At 34.5% G+C, this 19,703-nt stretch overlaps 3 protein-coding genes and 1 non-coding gene across 4 annotated transcripts; 2 read left to right on the top strand and 2 right to left on the bottom strand.

The window, feature by feature from the left end:
• The first annotated feature begins 2,645 nt into the window (after window positions 1-2,645).
• On the top strand, window positions 2,646-6,131 carry LOC133310017 (uncharacterized). The gene is made up of 6 exons (XM_061510905.1): window positions 2,646-3,228; window positions 3,570-3,651; window positions 4,485-4,660; window positions 4,962-5,022; window positions 5,134-5,181; window positions 5,746-6,131. The coding sequence occupies exons 1-5, from the start codon at window positions 3,106-3,108 to the stop codon at window positions 5,148-5,150; spliced, it is 459 nt and encodes a 152-aa protein (XP_061366889.1). The 5' UTR covers window positions 2,646-3,105; the 3' UTR covers window positions 5,151-5,181; window positions 5,746-6,131.
• Window positions 6,132-7,385: 1,254 nt separating this feature from the next.
• Window positions 7,386-8,162, bottom strand: LOC133310018 (non-specific lipid transfer protein GPI-anchored 5-like). Its single transcript, XM_061510906.1, has 2 exons — window positions 7,780-8,162; window positions 7,386-7,521 (listed from the first exon to the last, which is right to left on the bottom strand). The coding sequence occupies exons 1-2, from the start codon at window positions 8,120-8,122 to the stop codon at window positions 7,505-7,507; spliced, it is 360 nt and encodes a 119-aa protein (XP_061366890.1). The 5' UTR covers window positions 8,123-8,162; the 3' UTR covers window positions 7,386-7,504.
• A 968-nt stretch (window positions 8,163-9,130) lies between these two features.
• On the top strand, window positions 9,131-9,202 carry TRNAP-AGG (transfer RNA proline (anticodon AGG)). The gene has a single exon. It is a non-coding gene; the product is annotated as a tRNA-Pro (tRNA).
• Window positions 9,203-10,394: 1,192 nt separating this feature from the next.
• Window positions 10,395-13,325, bottom strand: LOC133310016 (rop guanine nucleotide exchange factor 7-like). Its single transcript, XM_061510904.1, has 8 exons — window positions 13,194-13,325; window positions 12,960-13,088; window positions 12,668-12,822; window positions 11,906-11,980; window positions 11,536-11,826; window positions 11,094-11,450; window positions 10,811-10,990; window positions 10,395-10,669 (listed from the first exon to the last, which is right to left on the bottom strand). The coding sequence occupies exons 1-8, from the start codon at window positions 13,312-13,314 to the stop codon at window positions 10,484-10,486; spliced, it is 1,494 nt and encodes a 497-aa protein (XP_061366888.1). The 5' UTR covers window positions 13,315-13,325; the 3' UTR covers window positions 10,395-10,483.
• Between the last annotated feature and the right edge of the window lie 6,378 nt (window positions 13,326-19,703).

Here is a 19,703-nt window from a genome sequence, read left to right as displayed (position 1 = left end):
AAAATGTATAATAAAATGAGAAAGAAAATCTAGAAAAATAAATTTTGAATTAATCCTAAGAAGGTCGAACCTACAAGGTGTAGGAGTGGAAATTTGACGTTTTTCGCGTTTTGATAGAATTGTCGTGTACTGACGATTCGTACATGGATATTGTAGGTTGTCGTACTTCGATTTGAACCCCGAACCGTGAGTCGGTGGATTGCCCTTGGTCTTGGACCAAGTGGGATTGAGGTAAGTGGTTGAATCATGCTTGTATAGTTATAAATTGCATGTATTCGTATGAGTTTTAAGTAATTAAGAATGTCCTCTGTGTAGGCATTCTATTGAGTAACAAGTTTGGAAAATAAGCTGCTGTGGAGCTAAGTGGAGGAACATATTGAGGTAACCTCTTGGTATTGGGGCTTGTTCCCCTTGTGTGTTCCACCATACCCGTTGAGGGTGATGGTAAGAAATGTATATGAGTAGTGTAGAATAACATGAGCATGCATGTAGTAATTATGAGGGTACTTATGTACCGAGGCTCTGGCCAGTAGATAGTTTTTTCCTTCGGGCGTTTCGGACTTCCACTGGATAGGTCTCCGAGAGGGAGTTCCAGTTGACCCAGGGTCGTGGTGTGTGATCCGGATAGGAGCACACTAGGAAGTCTCGGGTGTATGCGGATGGGAGGGGTACCTTGGTTGATGTTCTAGGAACACGCCTTGGATGAGACCCATAGGCTTATATGACGAGGTCGTTGCGTGGTATTGGTAGCTACCATTCCCGCTTCGTCGTATTTTGTATTCCTATATTCCCCAGTTTCTCTAAATCCCTTGCTTTATCCTGTTTTGAAAAGTGGTTATTTCATATTATTTATATGCATCGAAGTGAGCCATTAGGCGGAGTTTTCTCCAGAACCTCTGGGTTACTGAGATATATTCGTATATCTCACCCCGTCTTGGGGGCTTTATTTCAGGAGGTAGCAGTGGTACGGGAGCGGCGGGCAAGAAGCCCGTAGGATGAGTCATTGGAGGACTTTCATTTTTTTGTATTTTGATGGCCATTTGGCCTAGGCTAGACTTAGGGCATGAACATCTCATATGTATGTAGGATGAGTTTCGTAGTCATATTTGTTCATGTCATTTTGCCTAAGTCTAGTTAGTTGTATATGTCATTTGAAGTTTATGTTTCAAGTTGTAATTTAAAGTTTGAAGTTGTAAGTTGTAATATGTAAGTTAAATGTTGTAATTGTACAATTGATAAATGATGTACTATGATGGAAGGGCTTTAGGCCTATTTTAGGTTTATGATTCATTGTATGTTGAGAATTTGCATGTAAATGGACTTTGGTGATTGAAACAAGTTAAGGAATTATAAAGTGAGCCTATGGTATGAACTGTGTAATAAATATAAACTGAGTTGGGTTGTAAGTGCCCAAGGCATTGTTGGTCCTTCTGTGTTCCACCCATTGGTTATTAGGTACATTTGAGGTACTAGAGAGCATTTGCAAATTTGGGAATTTTAGGAAAAACAAAAGAAACTTTGGCGAATTTTCTGTAGAATTGGTAGAATTTAGGCAAACTTCGAGAGAGCATATCTCCCTCCACAGAGGTCCGATAGGGACGTTCCATATGCCATTTTAAAGCTTGAGATGTCCCCTACATTACGTTAAAGTATGAGGAAATTCTGGGTTGCACGCAGCCCGGTAGAAGCCTATGAAAATGGATTGTCTAGAATGCACCTGTGCAGGGGTTGTTTCTGGCAGTTTTTGGAAATTTTATTCCCGCTTCTTTTCTTGGCCAAATTAAGTGTATGATATGTCAAATTGAAGCTTGAGGTGTCTAGTTTATGGTATAAAAATTTAAGAGCATTTGAGTGAGTGGTTTTTCTGCAGTAATTCATGGAGTGAAGGATGTTTAGAGCTGTTTTGGGGTTGGATGACAATTTTGCTTGTCCAACTTTAAACGGCGATATCCGGAGCAAACGAGATCGAAATGACTCGTGTGATGATGACTCATTAGAAAGGTAATTAAGTAAGAAAAAAAGATAGCTAAAGATGAAGGTCTGGTCTTGTATGGTGTGTCCACAGAAAAATAATAACCGAACCATGCTCGGGAGGGTAGAAAACGTAAAAGGTAGAAAACGTAAATGACTTGTAATAAGTAAAATAAGTTACAAATGTAGTTTAATTAAGTATTCCGAAAATAATTTATAGTTACGGTCATAACTTTTAATTATTACGCTTTTTATTGTTTTAAATGCTCGCATAATAACAGAAAAAGTTTACTCGCATTTTTTATAAATGAATTGATGTGATTGTAACTGCGCTTAATATCATAATTAATGTTAACATATCGGTGTACAACGGAATGTTACAAATAACTATTTAAAAATTATGAACCAAACATCGTCTAGTAGAATCTTAACAAATCAATCTTTATAAATGGATTGACCGGGTTTGAACTTGGAAACTTGGGTTCATCCGAAACGTTTACCCCTAGAGAATAATGAACAAAAGGGTAGGGTTGTTATTATCCACTATGCACAGTAATGGGTTGAGATTTTGCATATAGGCCCCACCCCATGGACCCACCATCCACGTGGCAATAATATGTTTAACCTCTTGACAGTGTGAATGAAAGAAAGATGATCAAACTTAAAAGAACCAGCCGACGAGAGAGAGAGAGAGAGAGAGAGACTCCCTTCTTTGTTTTTCTGGGGACATGGATTTTCCGTTGAGAGAAAGGAAGGAAAATCTATTAAAGTTTGAAACTTTTCACCTCAGAACCCTTCTTTTCTGCCTTATAAATAAATGGGTGTGACCAAAAGTTTCATTGGAAACATTTTCTTTCTCTCTCTCTCTTTCTCTCTCTCTCTGTTAACTACTCCCTTTTCCCGTGTCTCTCCTCTGTTCTTTTCTGTCCTTCTTCATTCACTCTGTTTGTTTCCTAGGAAAAGAAAAACTTCAATTGGGTTTCTTTGATTCTTTATCTTCATCTCATTTTAAGGTTGTTCTTAGGCGGTGGTTGGTGTTTCTTTGTGGGACTGTCTTCACATAAAAAATCTCACTTTGTTTGAAGGGTTGAAGCAGAGTTTTTGATACAGAGGTTTAAGAGTGGTAGGAGAGAAATGGAAGGAAGAAAACAAGTTGGTTCTTCTTCTTCTTTCACTTCTGAGCTTTTTGGATCCAATGAGTCCCACCCATCATCTGCTTCTGGAGTTTTTGAATCTATATTTTCTCCATCGTCTAAGGTGTGATGTTTTCTTTTCTGCAGCTTGTTTTTCATGCGTTTGTTTGGTTTGATTTTGGGAAGTTCAATTCATTCTCTTTGTATTTCTCTGCTTTTCTTGGTTGATATGAAGATTTCTGCTATATATTATATTGGTTATGTTCTTCTCTGTGATATTTTCTGCGCTGTCTTTTAGCAAGTTGGAATTCAATTTCAGCCTTTCGGGTTTTCAGAGAGTCTAATTGAAGAACAGAACAAACAATGAGCATCTTGATCATATTGCAATTTCATTATCGTTATTATCTTTGCATATGGACTCATGTTGAAACAGCTCTGAGGTTTTTCTGGATTATGATGATTCAGGTGTTTGGGAGAGAGTCTCTGCGCTCTGAAGTGATTGGGAAAACAGCCAGGGAGGGATGGAACACCAAAATCAGTACTCCAGGTTGGCATACTCTGTTTTAATCTCTGTACTTACAAGTTTTGGTTAGTGTCATTTTATTTTAGGTAATGTTTACAAGAGAAAGGATATAGTTGCGACCTATTTTTATTATAACCTTTTACGATTACATTTTAATTGTTCATTTTTTGAACTAATAATTAATTAATAAATGTGACTCAATAAATTATAATCATTAGAGTGACAGAAATCAACGGTTAAGATGTGTTATAATAAGTTGTAAACGAAAATATGTTATAAGTATAATCTTCCTTTACAATCATATCTTAACTGTTGATTTTCGTTAATCTGATGGTTATAATTTATTGAAAATTAATAATTAATTAATTAATAAATGTGACTCAATAAATTATAATTTGTAGATTGATGAAAATCAACGGTTAATATGCGTTTGTAATAGATTATGAACGAAAATAGGTTGCAAATATAATCTTGCTCGGTTTATAAAAATGTGATATAATATTAGCAAAATCACATAGTAGCACGATTCCTACTGGCTTTATTTTCCTTTATTATGTCTCCATCATTTGCATCCTTAAAGTGTCCTTGATTAAATTCGCCAACTTACTATACTCTTGAGTCCTGACGGCTAGTTATTACTACATATTAAAACTTCTTATTAATATTGATAATTTGTTTCAAGTAAAACTTAGCTTGTTAAGATTATATATGAATGGAATGAAATGTAATGGATATCTTTCTGTTTAAAATTCTATTTCTGAATAACTTTAGATTAATTTGTGGAGAAAAAAATAATCTATCTTTTCAATTTTTCTTTTATGCCGTGTCTCCCTTCCTTATCCTTGCTGTCAATACAGATTACATCAGTAAGGTCAGTGATGGTGAAACTCAAAGCACAGAAAATAAGGACATGAGTTCTATTTATCAGGAGCAAAGAGTTCAACCATGTCACCTTAGCTCATCAATCTATTATGGTGGCCAGGACATATATTCTCATCCTCAGAGTACACAGGATTCGGGACTAAACTCTTTGGTGATTGCATTTATTATTATTCGTTGTTATAATATATTTTAAGAGCATAACCAAAACACCAGGGTAGATGTGTCATGTGTGTGTTTATAAACATCATTCAGGGTGCTGGTTTATACTTTATACTATAATCCTTGCTAACTCAAATAAAATGTAAATATTTTTTAATGGAAATATGAGTTACTAGATAGAATTCTGCAGAGATCAAATCAAGAATTAGTCATTATTTGGGTTTGTTGTACTTTATTTGTTTGATACTTATTTCTACTGTTAGGAATTCCTAACATGATTTTTCATTCATCAGTACAAGAAAGATGGGGGAGAAGATGATTCAGGAAGTGCTTCTAGAGGAAACTGGTGGCAAGGTAAGACATATATCTGTGTAATAGATTTTCTGTGTAAATTTTGCAATTGGCTTCTACCGTTCTGTCATAAATTTCTCATTCATTTTCTGTCGTGTAAATGTCTATCCACAGGATCTCTATATTATTAAGATCACACTTGCCAAGAGTATGCTCCTCAAGGTATTATTTTCTGATAGCCATATCCAATGGTAGACATAGTTTATTTGAAAACTAAGAAGTCGTAGAAAATAAACGAGAGGATTGTAAAGGGTTTGAAATCAACTAGGCTGAATCAGTAAATGGAAGAACTAACATGGAACTTACCCCAGCCTACTCAACTACATCTAACCATGCTTCTAGCCTGCTATTACGGGCCTGTTTGATTTTGTTCTTTCTTTTGTTCTTAATACTGTTTTGTAGAATAGTTTATAAAATAGGTGTTTTACGTGTTTTTTTTTTTTTTTTTTCATTTTGAAAATTAAAAGTTATAATAGAAAAGAAAAACAACTCAGACATATTCTTTAAATTTGATTATAAAAATAAAAAAATAGGTATAATTTTTAGAACTAATTTTACAAAACAGACCTTATTAAACGTGTTTTTTTTTTTGTTCTGAACGAAAAACTGTTTTTGAAAACAGAATTCAAATAGGCCAATTTTAATTTTTTTTTATTTTTTTTTCCTTTCCGGTTTTATCTTTTGATTTTATTATTTGTTTTTCATCAGTTGCATGCGTATTTGCAGGTAAATAGGAGGATAGTTTAGCACTGCAGTTCATCTTTTGTTACATGGAAGTGTTATACTCTAGTGAGAACGTTGTGGATGGCTAGTTGCTTTCTCCAGCCAAACAACAGAATCACAATATGAAGCTGTATTCATACGCATTTCTTTCTATTTTCAAAGAATATCGTACTCAGCGATCGTAATGTAAAAGTTGCATGTTATAGGAACTACGTGAATGATCAGCTCTTCTCTTATGTGGCTGAAGCTTTGAAGTTTTTAGTTTCATTGTAGAAACTCTCTTTTACTGGTTTCCCCCCTCTACTTTGTATTTCAGATGTGATGGTTTGATGAATATGGATTTATCATTAGCCTTCTCTTATGTGGCTGAACTGAAATAATTTACTTTATGATTGAAATCCCCTCTACTGCTTATATAATTACATGGGAGCTTAGCATGGTGTTAGATGCGAGAGGATGCAAATATTCGGCTCTGGCCAAACACCTGACATGTCTATTTAAATACTACATCTTAACCCAAAATATTAAATCAATGAATTTATGAGTCTTTTTACTTATACGGTTCTCGCTTGTTCATTTTTACTCATTATAAAATTCACTCACATTTGAATTTTGATTTATGGTCCTCGCTAGTAGCATCTTTTGGTCACACTTAGGGGCCGTTTGGTACACGGATTTTTTCCGGATTTCTAAGAAACTGAAATTTTAAAAATTTTAAATTTTCAGATATTATCATAAATTGAATGTAAAAATCATATTTTTAAAAATCGAGATTCCCGGACAAATAAAAATTTCTCCTCTACCAAACGTCCAGAGTATGTTTTAGATTCCTATGTCATTGTTGCTGCACGTTGATGGGTTGTAAATGTTGCAGTACTGGGAATAATAAAAATTATTGAAGAGAGTGGAAAGCCATAGGTTCATGAACCATCTTTGTATTCCATGAGAACCATGAAATCGCCACGCACTGCTATAAGTTCAAACACCTTTCAAAGGTGGGGTGTGGTCCACCTAGCAAGCATAATTATTTGGAAACATTGTACAACAGTTCTTTAACGAACTTATCCACTCGATTTCTTATCCTAGTTCCAAAAGATTTCGAGTCTCAGGTTATGTATCCGTCCAAAAAATCACCCTTCATCTATCCTTATCAATTAATAAGATTTTTATGTTTGGTTTTTTTTTTTTTCTTGGTGCTGTGTTGAGATATTTAGTTCTTAACAAATATACCACTATGGCATTTAAATTCCAATATTCGGCTGTTTCATGGTACAGGTTAAAGAAAAAAGATAGATTTAATTTTGATCTATTATAAGGTATACAAATTTTTTAGGCTATCATACATTTTCACGTTACTATATCAGTAAAAGAGCTTGGCACATGACTTTCTTTATATTAGATTCTTCTCACTGCCAACACCAAAAAGCGTTTGAGGGGGGAGCAAGGAATTATTCTTCCTCTAAATGTTGCTAAATTGGTTTGTGTTTATTTGGGGTAATTTAGAACAAACAAGTTATTAATAGATAATTATTATTATACTCTAACTTTAGTAAATGGTAACGGTGATTGAAAGATAATGTACAAACATCAGTTATAAAGTTTTGATATGCATATTATACAGTGAAAGTGCATGTTTTATTCAGAGTGGACACTAGCGAGATGCTAGCTCTTATTCGCTAGAAACTATAGAGTTACAAGACAATACAACAAAGCAGTAGTCACAGTACGTATTATCTTGTTTTCAGCAACGACCATAACTCTTCTAAGGCAGAGTGTAAGCTGCAAAAATTACGATTTTATATGAGGAATTAACAGTGTTAGATCAAGAAAACTGATAAACAAAAGAAATGTTAGTAACATTTTTTTAACACTCTTATACTGAGTGAAGTGACATACTGACTCCAAAAACTTAACTTCACTCTATTAGAGGAGTCAATATGAGATTTCACTCTAACAGCAAAGAAAGTGTTACCAACAAAATGTCAAAAGTTGTGTTGATATCAAATTTTATAAAAGAAAAGGGAGAATTATACTTACGTCCACACTTGTAACCAACAGGGCGATTTGCAAAGTTGCAACGCTTGGGGATGGTTATGGCAATTTGAGGGTTGACTCCAGACATTTTGGCTGTGTCAGAGAGCAGAACTGCACAGAGGCAACTTGGGTTCTGCGCAAATTTCTTGACCTGAGCACAGCAACTTTGAGAAACACTAGCCTTTTCATCTTGTGCTGCAGTGGCACAAGGAACAAGCTTTATAGCTTCATTATCTGGGGTGGTATTCTTCCCACATTCACCAGCACCCTCAACTCTATGAATCATTGCAATGCTAACAAGGAATACAAATCCAAGAAGGCATAGGAACTTGATAGGACCCTCCATTTCTTAATATATGTTTTTTTTTTTTCAATCAATGAAACTGCTTCTCTATCTCACAATGCAACAATCACATGCCTCTAATGGGGTTTTATAGCCTAACATGTTGTGAAAAAAAAAAAGTGCTTGGTCCAGTCACCCACCTAAGATTAATGGAGCTTGCACTAGAACAAATGGGTGAGTTTTGTATTGCACCACTTTGCAACACTTAGCTGGTGTAAACATAATTTGGTTCCTTCCCTTGTCCTATCAAGGTAGGTGAATCTTTGTTAAGACAATTTTTTTTAGTTTTTCGTACTTCCAGATGTAGCCATTACTAACAGTTTGCAAATAAAGAGAGCATGTTATGCTGCCACCTCATCCTCAATCAAGTGAAGCACCAATCCCCTTTTCGAAAGCTTGTGATCAACTTTTAAGCCAACTACCACCGCCCTTCAACACACTAGCTAACACTCACACACTCCACCTTCATGCCCCATGCTGAAGTATTTATTCAGTAACATAACAAATTTCATCCCTTCATCAAAATGCACATTCAGCCTATAAAGTCATCATCATATGTAATGGGAAAAATAATTGTTATTTTAAAAGATATAATTTTATATTATATTTTAAGTGAAACTAATATGTTTTGGTGAGTTTTTATCTTCTCTCTTCTACAATATTCTCTTTTTATCTCTCCTCCTGATTTTGTCCCACCAAAACATTATATTTCAATTAAATTGACACAAAGTTGCATTTTTTAATATGATAAAACAATTTTCCCTATATTTATTGCTTAAAAGTATTATAAAATAATTCAAACTTTCATGTTGATTGTAACTGAAACTCACTGATACTAAACACAAATATTATGTTTAATTTGAATTTAAAATGTCAATTAATATTTCTATTTAACGTTTTTATAATAATGAAACATTTTAAAATAATCCTCGTTTTGTATGTTCACTGAAATATTCTTAGAAGAGTGATACTATTTTATTTAAAATTCGATAAAACAAGATTGCATAAATTGGGCATTTGGTCTAGTGGTATGATTCTCGCTTAGGGTGCGAGAGGTCCCGAGTTCAATTCTCGGAATGCCCCAAATGTAGCGTATTTTATTTTTCAGTTTTCTTACCACTTGCTCTCTAGCCATTTCGTACGAAACAGGCATTTGAGGTAATCTTCCTTTCTCACAAAATTTCTAATCTGCAAAGATAATTCAACTTCCACTTTATTTTATTTTATTTTGTGTATCCTTCACAGTCGTCTAGTGAAGTTGAGTAAGTGAGAATTGGCATATAAAAAGCCCCGAGACACTTCATCATTACCACAAACAATGTTATTAATCTCACACCTCACACCGGTCATTAAGTCAGCAATGTATACCATTATAAGCCATTGGCTTAATGGTAAACACAATATCTTCTTCCTATAATGTGAAAGGTTTGAGCCCCAAGTCTGTATTTTTGTAAATATTTTACAATAGTATTCAATAATCGGGTTGCCAGACCAACCGGTCCGATTTTGAGAATATTGACTACAAGCAAATAATATAAAATACTATCAAAAAGAAAAAAAAATACACTATCAACTCTAGAATAATATACTTAATTTTTAATTGTTTACCACTTGCTATGCCAGCCATGTAATTCCTAATTTCCACTTGCATTTGGGGAAATCTTCTTTTCCCTCAAAATTTCAATTCTTAAGGGAGTGTTTGATAGATAGTTTATTTTCAAATTCCCTAAAAAGTGAGAGTAGTAATCCAATTTATCCATGTTTAATAGAAGATTTCTAAAAAAATTTGCGGAATACAATTTTCTCAAGATTTTTTTTCAGTCTGTATACAATGTAAACCAAAGGGTGATATTCTCACTTTCCTGACAAAATAAAAAGTTAGATACAAAATTTCTGACAAAAACCCTGATAATATTTTAACCTACCAAATGACTTTTTGGTAATATTCTCGAAAAATTTTATTTTTTCACCATATTTCCAGAAATCGTAATTCTCGAATAAAAAATAAATTTTTCCTCTACTGTACCCCTCCTAAAAGGATAATTTAACTTCAGCTTTTTATTTGAGTATCCTTCAATTAATGGTTTAGTGAAGTTGAGTTAGAGAATTGGCATATAGAAAATCCTTATTACAGGCAACTCATTACCACCACAAGTAAATGAATGGTTTAGCAAGAATTGGCATACAAAAAACCCCTATTAGAGGCACCTCATTAAAGTAAATGATGTAAAATACTATCCACTCTAAATATTTGAAACCTTCTGCGTATGTAATATACATATGAAGACTCAACAAAAGGAAAACGAAAAAGAAAAAAGAAAAGTCAGTTGACAAATGTCTCAGCTATAAAAGATCAATAGCCTTTCACACTTGCCATGCCTGGTCCATGATATTTGGGCTGACAGCTTCTTCTGTGAAGTCACTGGAGTCCACATCTGTTTCAAATGCTGGCACTTCATCAAGTGTTTTTGATTGTGGAACTTGTTTCTCAATTGGACTGCTATAGGCCTTCCCTTTTGTATCAATGCTAAGAAAATCAGTCAAAGCTTTCTTCACCCCTGCCCCTCTTTGGGGAAGGTTGCTGCTATTGATGAGTGGGGATTTTCCTCCCTTTGCAGGGCTAATCCCATGTGCAGGAGAAAGGTTTGGTGTCCCAAAAGCTGATTTATATGGAGTGCTAGGGACAGGCACTGAATATGGAACTGAAACACTCTTGTGAGTAACTACACCAACTCTTGGGAGAGATGAGAATTGGTCAGAATGTTTGGTCAAGTCATCTACATAGAGAACATCATCAATCCGCGCTACCATGTTAAATGCCAAACTCTCTAGTACTCTAGAGTAGCTCTCCAGAATGGCTTTCCCAACATCCTAGACAAGAGAAAATTTGAAGGGCTAAGATCAAACTTGTTAATATTCAAGAAGCAAAAGATTTATTTTTGAGTTTAAAGTTTGAACATAATAAAACTCGAACCTTGTTGTATTGGATTTTGCTCATATCCAAGGCTGTTTGAGGGAGACCAGGAAAACGGTGCTTCAAGGAAAGCAGAAGGCTTTCTGCTCTCTCTGCAAGCAATTCCCTTTTGTCTCCATCAACCATCATATCCTTGACCATTTCCCATGATGATCTTGAGCTAGATCTGGCACTGATACTTGATGGCTTTGAATTGGTCTTTTTACGCCAAATATACATGGAAGCCTCGGCTCGGTTCGCAATCTCTATAGCTTGATGTTCAGAAGATAAATCAAGGCAAGCTAGCAAACACTCAGGAGAAAAATGATCTGATGTGATATAACGATAAATAACATCCCCCAAGCTCACTCTAGCATTCTGAAAGAAAGTTGGATTAGCAATTTGACCATTATATCTTTTGCTCTATGTTTAAAATTTTTTAATAGATAGGGATCATTCATACCTTTTGAAGAGATTCCAAATAAGACTCAGGAATGTCCATTTCAGCTAAAGTAATACTGTTAATGGCCATTGCAGCTTTTAATATTTGGTTTGTGCAATCACGCTTATGCTGCAACTGCTTCCTTGAATTTTCATGGAGGCCACACGGAGGGACTCGGGGTACAGGAAGCCACCATTTTTCCTCTTGGCGCTGAAGTGCTTGTCGAAAAGAAGATGGACCATCAGCATCTGTGGCCAGAACCCCTTGGTCTACATACCAGAACTCTGTATTGACAAAACTGTCAAGAATTTCCTGAGAAAAGAACAAAATTTAGAATGGCCTACTTCTTGAAACTTGACTAATGGTGTACACTCAGTGCTGAAAATCTTACAAGAAGCATGTTATCTAATTTACGCAGAGCTGGAAGGTTGACATAGAGATCTGAGCGCGGTCTACAAGTCATGACCTGATTCACATTTCAAAATCATTGTTAATCATCAACAAACTATCTGTTCATCCCCCTATTCTGTAGCAATGCTAACCAAGAAAGAAAGCAGAAAGCATTGAGGAAATAAAATATTAGATTTTTTCTTTCACATCACACAAAAGTCCTTCACTTGAATGGTGACATGAAATACACAGTCAAATGAAGGATCAGTACTAAATGCATTCCAAAGATCTGGTTATAGGCTTATAGCATATAAATCAATAAAGCAAACTTCTGTAACAAGACTAACCTATTAACCTAAAGTATGCATTCAACACATTTCAAGCACAAGTAAATGTAACCATAAGACACTTCAAAATTAATCGATGTCAATTAACTTGACCAAGTCGCATCACACTGAGTCATTTTGCATTACATCTAGCAGCATAAATTACTACAAAGATTTCACATTCAATTTACAATCATTAAGTTTATGATTTACATACAGCTGACAGTACAATTTCAATTTTATCATGGCGGGACATTCAGTCAAGCACAAACTATTTGAGAGAGAAAAGGGGGAATATTTTTCTGTAAGTCATGCCTTTCAAATGCCAAAAAAGAGTTATGTCAAGGTTGACAGGGCAAAACAAACACATATTCTTAACCAAAAAGTGCATCAAACAGCTACATAAGCCCACATTAAAATTATTTCTACAGTTGTACCTCAAGCTTGCTTCCATCCGGAAAAGTCTGCCAATTAGGTACCAATTCAACTATATGATCACTGACAGAAAGAAGCCACTCCATCTCTCTTCGCCACATTGCTTTCTTCTCTGTACGCATAGGCTCTAATCTCCAAAGTTGCCCGAAGATGGTAGCTACATATTCAGCAAAGGGATGAGCAATAACCATCAAAGGCAAGAATTGCAGTCATTAAAATTCACCACAACCAACTTGCATCAATTAATAAACACAAAAACCAAATAAGAACAAAGAAACTGCTTCTAGTGCATACCACATAGATTAGTTATGGCGTTTGAGACAGCCAAGGCTGTAGGGACCCCATTTCCACAACCTGACATATCTTCTCCAAGTAGCAATTTTGCAAACCTCTCCTTCATCATCTCAATCTCTACCAATGGGAATCAAAATCAAATCACAAGAACATATCAGGCTGATATCATCAGTGAGAATAATTCACAGTAGAAATTAGAAAGGAGATTGTGTGCATAAAACACACATTGAATACCTGGTAATGCTGAAACTTGTTTCTCAAATTCCTTATTCTTTAAGTGCTTTTTCTCACCATCTTCACTTCCATGAGGACTGGTACAATCTGATGCAACAATTTCCTGTACCGGCCATCCCATTGAAGGTGATGAAGATGAGTCTTCAGTGCTACTCTGACTATGTTCTTCATGACCAGTAGTGGTCTCAGATGACAAAAACTCAGAACTGAAACTGCTCTCACGACCCTTTTCTTCAATCAAATCAGCAAAAGTTTCTTTTTTACCACCATTTTCAGTTCCCTTATTTTCTTCAACAACTTCATTCTTCTCAGCCAAACTCAAACTCAAACTCAAACTCTCCATAGCAGCAGCTTTCCCTTCTTGAAGAAAACCAGATGAAGCACAGAAAACGGAGTTGTTAATCACCATGCCATGACATTGAATCCTTCTCAAGCAAAACCCTTGTGAAAGTTGAACTCTGAAACACAAACTTCGAAGAGATTTAGACACCCAGAACACTAGAATGGAAAATGGGTTCAGATTAGTAGAAGACCTTCTAAGCCTCACCAAAGGGGCACAATGCTTCAGTTGCTGATGCTGTTGTTGTTGGGTTTGTTCTCTTACTTCTTGTTGGGTGAAAGTACAATCCATAAGTTGTTAAACCATGTCTGGTAGTGAAAGGGCAGAGAGTGTGGTGCACAATTTGTGGGCTACCTCGTATTGCTTACTTATATGTCAAGGGTGAAGCTTGTCATGATTTTTCAAGTTTTGCTACAAGCACATGATGTGAGAGAGAGTGAGAGAGAGAGAGAAAAAACAATTTAATTTCCAAAATCTTATGATGAAGTCTAAATATAAAGTTTAAATTTTAAATCAAATCGTATGAATTCAAATCGTAAAGAAACTTGGGATACACCATCCAAAAGCTAGCTCAAAGGATGTGAGTGTCCAAAGTCTTATAAAGGTCACATTAGTTGCATACACAATCAAATATGGACTATATATCTCAACATGCCCCCTCACACGAGAGCCCACTGGGTTTGAAGAGTGTACAATGCACAGACCCAACTACTTATGCGAACAAAGAAATTTCACTTAAAGAAAGTGGAGACGACGAGAGGATCGAACTCAGGACACGAGGCTCTGATACCATGTAAAGAATCTTGGAATACACCTCTCCAAAAGATAGCTCAAAGGGTGAGAGTGTCCAAGGTCTTATAAAGACCACATTAGTTGCACACACAATCAATGTGAGACTATATATCTCAACCCAATAAAAAAAAAATCAATCTTGATTTATTCACACGCGATTCTCTTTTCATGCATGCACAATTTCATACTTGTTACAAGTTATCAAACAGTAAAATGTTAATATTTCTATTTTGAGTCCAACATAAACAGAAAAGTAGGTTGGTTCGGGGAAAATCTAATTGGTTTTTAAAATAGTTCTGCTCTTGAATCGGTTCAAAGAAAATGATTTGTTCAAAAACAAATGTAGAATAGTTTGGTTAGGTTTGTATTTTGATTCAATTCCTTTAATTTTTTCACACTCTAAAGAAAGGGTATAGTGCTACTCATTTAATTTTTAAGTCAATCTGAGCTAAATTGATAAAGTGGTTCGATTTGATTCTTGAATGAAAATGGTTTATTTCTTTTGAAAAAAAAAATATGTTTTTTTAATACTCTTCGAATTAGTTCTTAGTTCCAATATTTTTTTTCACAATCCTGTATGTACATATTTCGGTGCTTGCAAACCTGCCTCTCACACAGATTAATTCCTTATTTAAATTAGGTGTATGATTCAAATTTGAAATTATTCAAATTCTTTTTTGGTAGTCTTTATGACAGATAACAAAGGGAATAACGTTTGTTACAAAAAAAAGAAAAAGGGAATAACGTAAAACAAGTTTGAAATCGGGATATAATTTAACGTAAGGACTGAATTTCCAATCACAAACATTTTAACAGACCATAAAGTTAGTTTAATCTTCAACATTTTCTACGCTTTTGCTTAAAGTTAAGTATCCAAAATCAAAAGTTATTAATTAATATCAATTTTTTTTTTTTTTTTTGAAAATTATAATAAAGAATGTCATGGGAAATCGTGTAAGCGACGGATCTGGCTATGATGTCTACCAAATTTGTGCTTCATTATATTCTTAACTAGTTAAGTAATACATTAATTATTGTAGAATTCAAGTCTAGTTGATTAGTCACCCTCATTTTTGAAATTATTAATTACTATTGCAGATTAGTGTAATGTCTTAGCTTTATTATGCCTCCGCTCCAATATGTCCTTCATTCAATAAATTGTGTCCAGAAATCATACTTTCGGATACTAGTCTCAGTCATAAAAGGCTATTCAGTGAAATTGTAAATGTGCCAAGAGAAATTGGATTTATCATAAAGCAGAGTTAAAAATAAAAGAGGAGGATAGGTTTTTTTGACCCTTTTGTCCCTTATTAATTAATTAATAATTATTTTGTCCCCGATTCGAAACTATTTATCAATCTGCCCCTCTTTAGTCGACTACCTTGCATTTTTAATCGACTAAATGACCAAAACAGACAAAAAATGGCTGCTGAGAGATTTAGTCGACTAAATCTCCCTATTTAGTCGACTAAATCTTCATATTTGACAAAAAAAAAAAAAGTCAGTATGATTTTAATCGATTAAGTAGGGAGATTTAGTCGATTAAATCTCCCAACAACCGTTTAGTCAATTAAAAATGCAAGGTAGTCGATTAAAGAGGAACAGATTGATAGATAGTTTCGAATCAGGGACAAAATAGTTATTAATTAATTAATAAGGAGCAAAAAGGTAAAAAAAGCAGGATTTGAAATTGGTTGGCTCTTTGAATGCAGTGTTAAGTAATAGCAAAGGATAACCTTTTAAAGGGATGTTTCTGTCCATAAGTGCCTCACATACCCCAAGGATTAGAAAGTCATTTAGTAAAAGGATTTTGGGTAATACCGGCAAAGAAATGTTTTAGGGTTCCAAAAGGAATATTATCAAACTGCCAAGATGGTGCATTGGGAACTATGCTTAGGACTTTCGAGGTGTGGATGTAGTTTGGTAATTTCAAGATATAGCGGTAGTATTATTTTGTATTTTTCTCCCTTTTATCTTCTTATACTTTCTTAATGGTGGAGTCTTTTTTTTTTTTTTCATTGACGTTGCGGCACAAATGATCAATATTTTAAGGAGTTTATTAATTTCTATCAATAAGGAGAGAAGATATCTCCTATTGTAAAAAACCTTGAGATACACCATCCCAAAAGCTAGCTCAAAGGGTGAGAGTGCTCAAGGCCTTATAAAGGTCACATTAATTGCCCACACAATCAATGTGAGACTATATATCTCAACACGCCCTCTCACGCAAGAGCCCTTTGGACTAGAAGCGTGGAACTGCACAGGCCCAATTTTTGGTTTACCTTTTTGTGCTTTTTATTTTAATTCCACTTTATAGTAGGAGGCGGTGAGGATCGAACTTGTGACCTTGTAATCACTCAAGCTCTGATACCATGTAAAGAACCTTGAGATACACCACCCCAAAAGCTAGCTCAAAGGGTGGGAGTGCCCAAGGCCTTATAAAGGTCACATTAGTTGCCCACACAATCAATGTGAGACTATATATCTCAACACCTATTACTCTCACAATCATGTAATGAGACTCACGTAATTATAAAATAAAAATGAAAAAAAAGAAAGCTCAAATAACGATGTCTGTGTTGAAAATTAAACCGATCTCCTATAGCTGAAGACTAATTTTTCCCGTATATTAATAAATGATAGCAGTTTAGTTGGCATTATGAAATTGAGCAGATAGAATTGAAAGTATACGTTCGATTCTTCCAACTATTATTTTTGAGAGATTTAAAATCTTAATCATGAGATCCATCTCGAATCGGACTAGTCACGAAATAATGAATCGATTAAAATAATATTTAAAAAAATGACCAATATTTAACCGTAATATGGACATAATTGAGATTAGGAGAAGAACGCTATGGTCTATGACCAATATTTTGGGCTTCTATAGAATATTGGTGGAAAAATCAATCAAATCATACAAACACACGTGAGAGCACATACATAATTGAGAAAAATCTATTTACAAAAAAAAAAAATTGAGAAAAATCACTTGTAAATCCAAGTGAAAAGGACATTAGTTTAAGTGAGTTGCGGTTGAGATATGATCAAATCAAAGCAATACAAATCATAATTATATTCTTCAATAACATAATTTCTTACTTTCCTTGCAAGTTTTTTCCTAGAATCAGAACTAACATAATTTTCTCTTTCGCTCATGATGCCGGTTGTTCCAACAGAATTTGCAAAGGGAAAAAGATAACAACTAAGTTGTTGGGGACCGAAAATTTGAAAACCATGAGAGGGAACAAGAAAACTTAAGCCTCAAGGTTTTTCTTGTTAGCATTAAAAGCAAAGCTAACCTTATAATAACTTTCTTGCTTTTCCCTTTTGTTGATATTTCTTCTTTAGTTTACTAGTTCTCAAAGTCATACGTTTAGCATGTTCCTTTTTTTTTTTTTAATTTGAACCCGCTCCAATTCAAGTTTTGAATGTAGAGTTTTAAAAGGGGTGCTGATTTTACCCAGGAATTTGCCTTTGGTTCTATTAAATGCGTAAGTTGGCCAGTTTATTGACAGAATGGCGTGAAACATACGAATAAAGACCCAATGGCTGTTTACCAAAAAAAAATAAAAGACCCAATGGCTATTCATATAAAGTATTTTGAAATTTGAATATGAAAGTAAAAGTGGTATGGAGCTCTCAGAATTTTGTACTAAATTCGCAATAGTATCTCCTTTTGTTACAGGTGTGAATTCCCTGCATAAATAAACATGCAGATGATAAAGATTCTTTCTTTTCTTTCTTTCTTTCTTTCCTTTTTTTGGTCTATAATGTAGCTGATATTGCTTGTTAGGGTTGCTATCGTCATAATTTTGCTGCTAACACTTAATGCTATTCAATATGTGGGTATGTTCATGATTAATGATGTTTTCTTTATATAATGTGTTATTTATATTACTCGCATAATTTTTATTTTTTTTGTGGGGTGGGGATAGGATGGGATACAATTCACTTGGTTTAATTCAAAGGTTAGATCATCCATGTTATGATAAAACAAATCATAAACTAATCTTAAGAAATTGATTAATGATAAAATTTATGTCAATAATGATGTATTCAACCATATTTTCTATTACTCCAGTGCTTTTTTGTTTCATCAGATGCACTGTACATCTATTCAAAAAAAGTAAAAATATAAGATTTAATGGGAAATACTTAAAAAATATATGAATCAAATGGAAAGAAAATTTCTCTTTTCGAAAAAAATATACCCACTTAAATATATCCGATATATAAAAGAAATTTTCCTATAACTCTCCTATACCAATACCACCAACTTCTTTTTATCCCCAGTAAAGCAACTTATTGGATTTTGCAGATGTTAACATGCAAAGGCCCAAAGTTGATCAAGTCCATTGGATTGTATATAGGTGGCAGGGGCAAGGACGCTCATCTATAGTTTCTTTTACTGGCCTTATAACTGGGGATCATAGAAAAATAGGGTCGCAAAATGATTCAGATAAACTTGGTAATGCAACCTGTTGATATTATTCAAGTGTGCAGCCTTTTAATAGGCAATTGGCAAAATAGATACACGATTTGTTACAGAGCTTTGTTACAGAGAAATGATAAGAGATAAAAACAACTATCTAAATTATCTAACTATCTAGTAACAAACTAAAGAATCTGCAATATAACAATCTAACCGTATAATATATCTAACAGTATAATATCCTAACAAATATTGATATCGTCGAGAGCGTGGAGCGAATTTGTCATTGGGTTTGGGTCTGAAGTTAGCGAAGCACAAACATCCAAATGTTCTCAAGTAAGTGTATTCTGGTGGGGTTCCATGCAATATCTCATGTGGTGACTTTCCTCCAAGAACCTTTGTAGGTGTTCTATTGATCAGATGTACAGTTGTTAGAATGCTTTCTTCCCAGAACTCAGCTGTCATACCTGCATGAAATAATAAAGCACGCGAGACATTAAGAATGTGTCTATGTCTCCTCTCTACGCGTCCATTTTGTTCGGGAGTATGTACACACGTTGTTTGTTGTAAAATGCCTTTTTCACTCAAGAGTTGCATCATTTTATTAGACTTAAATTCAGTTCCATTATCAGAACGGATTATTTTGACATTTTTCCCAAACTGATTCTGCACCATAGCCATAAATTTACACATTCGATCATAAGATTCACTTTTCTCGGCCATCATATATACCCACACACTTCTACTAAAATCATCGACAATAGTTAAGAAATAGTAAGCACCCGAAGAGGAAGGAGACTTGTAGGGTCCCCAAGTATCACAATGAACCAAATAAAAACTTTCTTTACTGCGTGAAGTACTCAAAGGAAACACAGATCGAGTTTGTTTGGCACATTGGCAAACATCACATGCCGCACCAGTAACATTTTTATTCAACGAAATA

The sequence above is a fragment of the Gastrolobium bilobum genome, unplaced genomic scaffold, assembly GCF_033153095.1.
Source record: "Gastrolobium bilobum isolate Gb01-03AN ecotype WA unplaced genomic scaffold, APGP_CSIRO_Gbil_v1 utg1099, whole genome shotgun sequence".
Lineage (NCBI taxonomy): Eukaryota > Viridiplantae > Streptophyta > Magnoliopsida > Fabales > Fabaceae > Gastrolobium > Gastrolobium bilobum.
The sequence above is the reverse complement of the archived record's forward strand: the minus strand, read 5'-3'. Positions and strand labels throughout refer to the sequence as shown.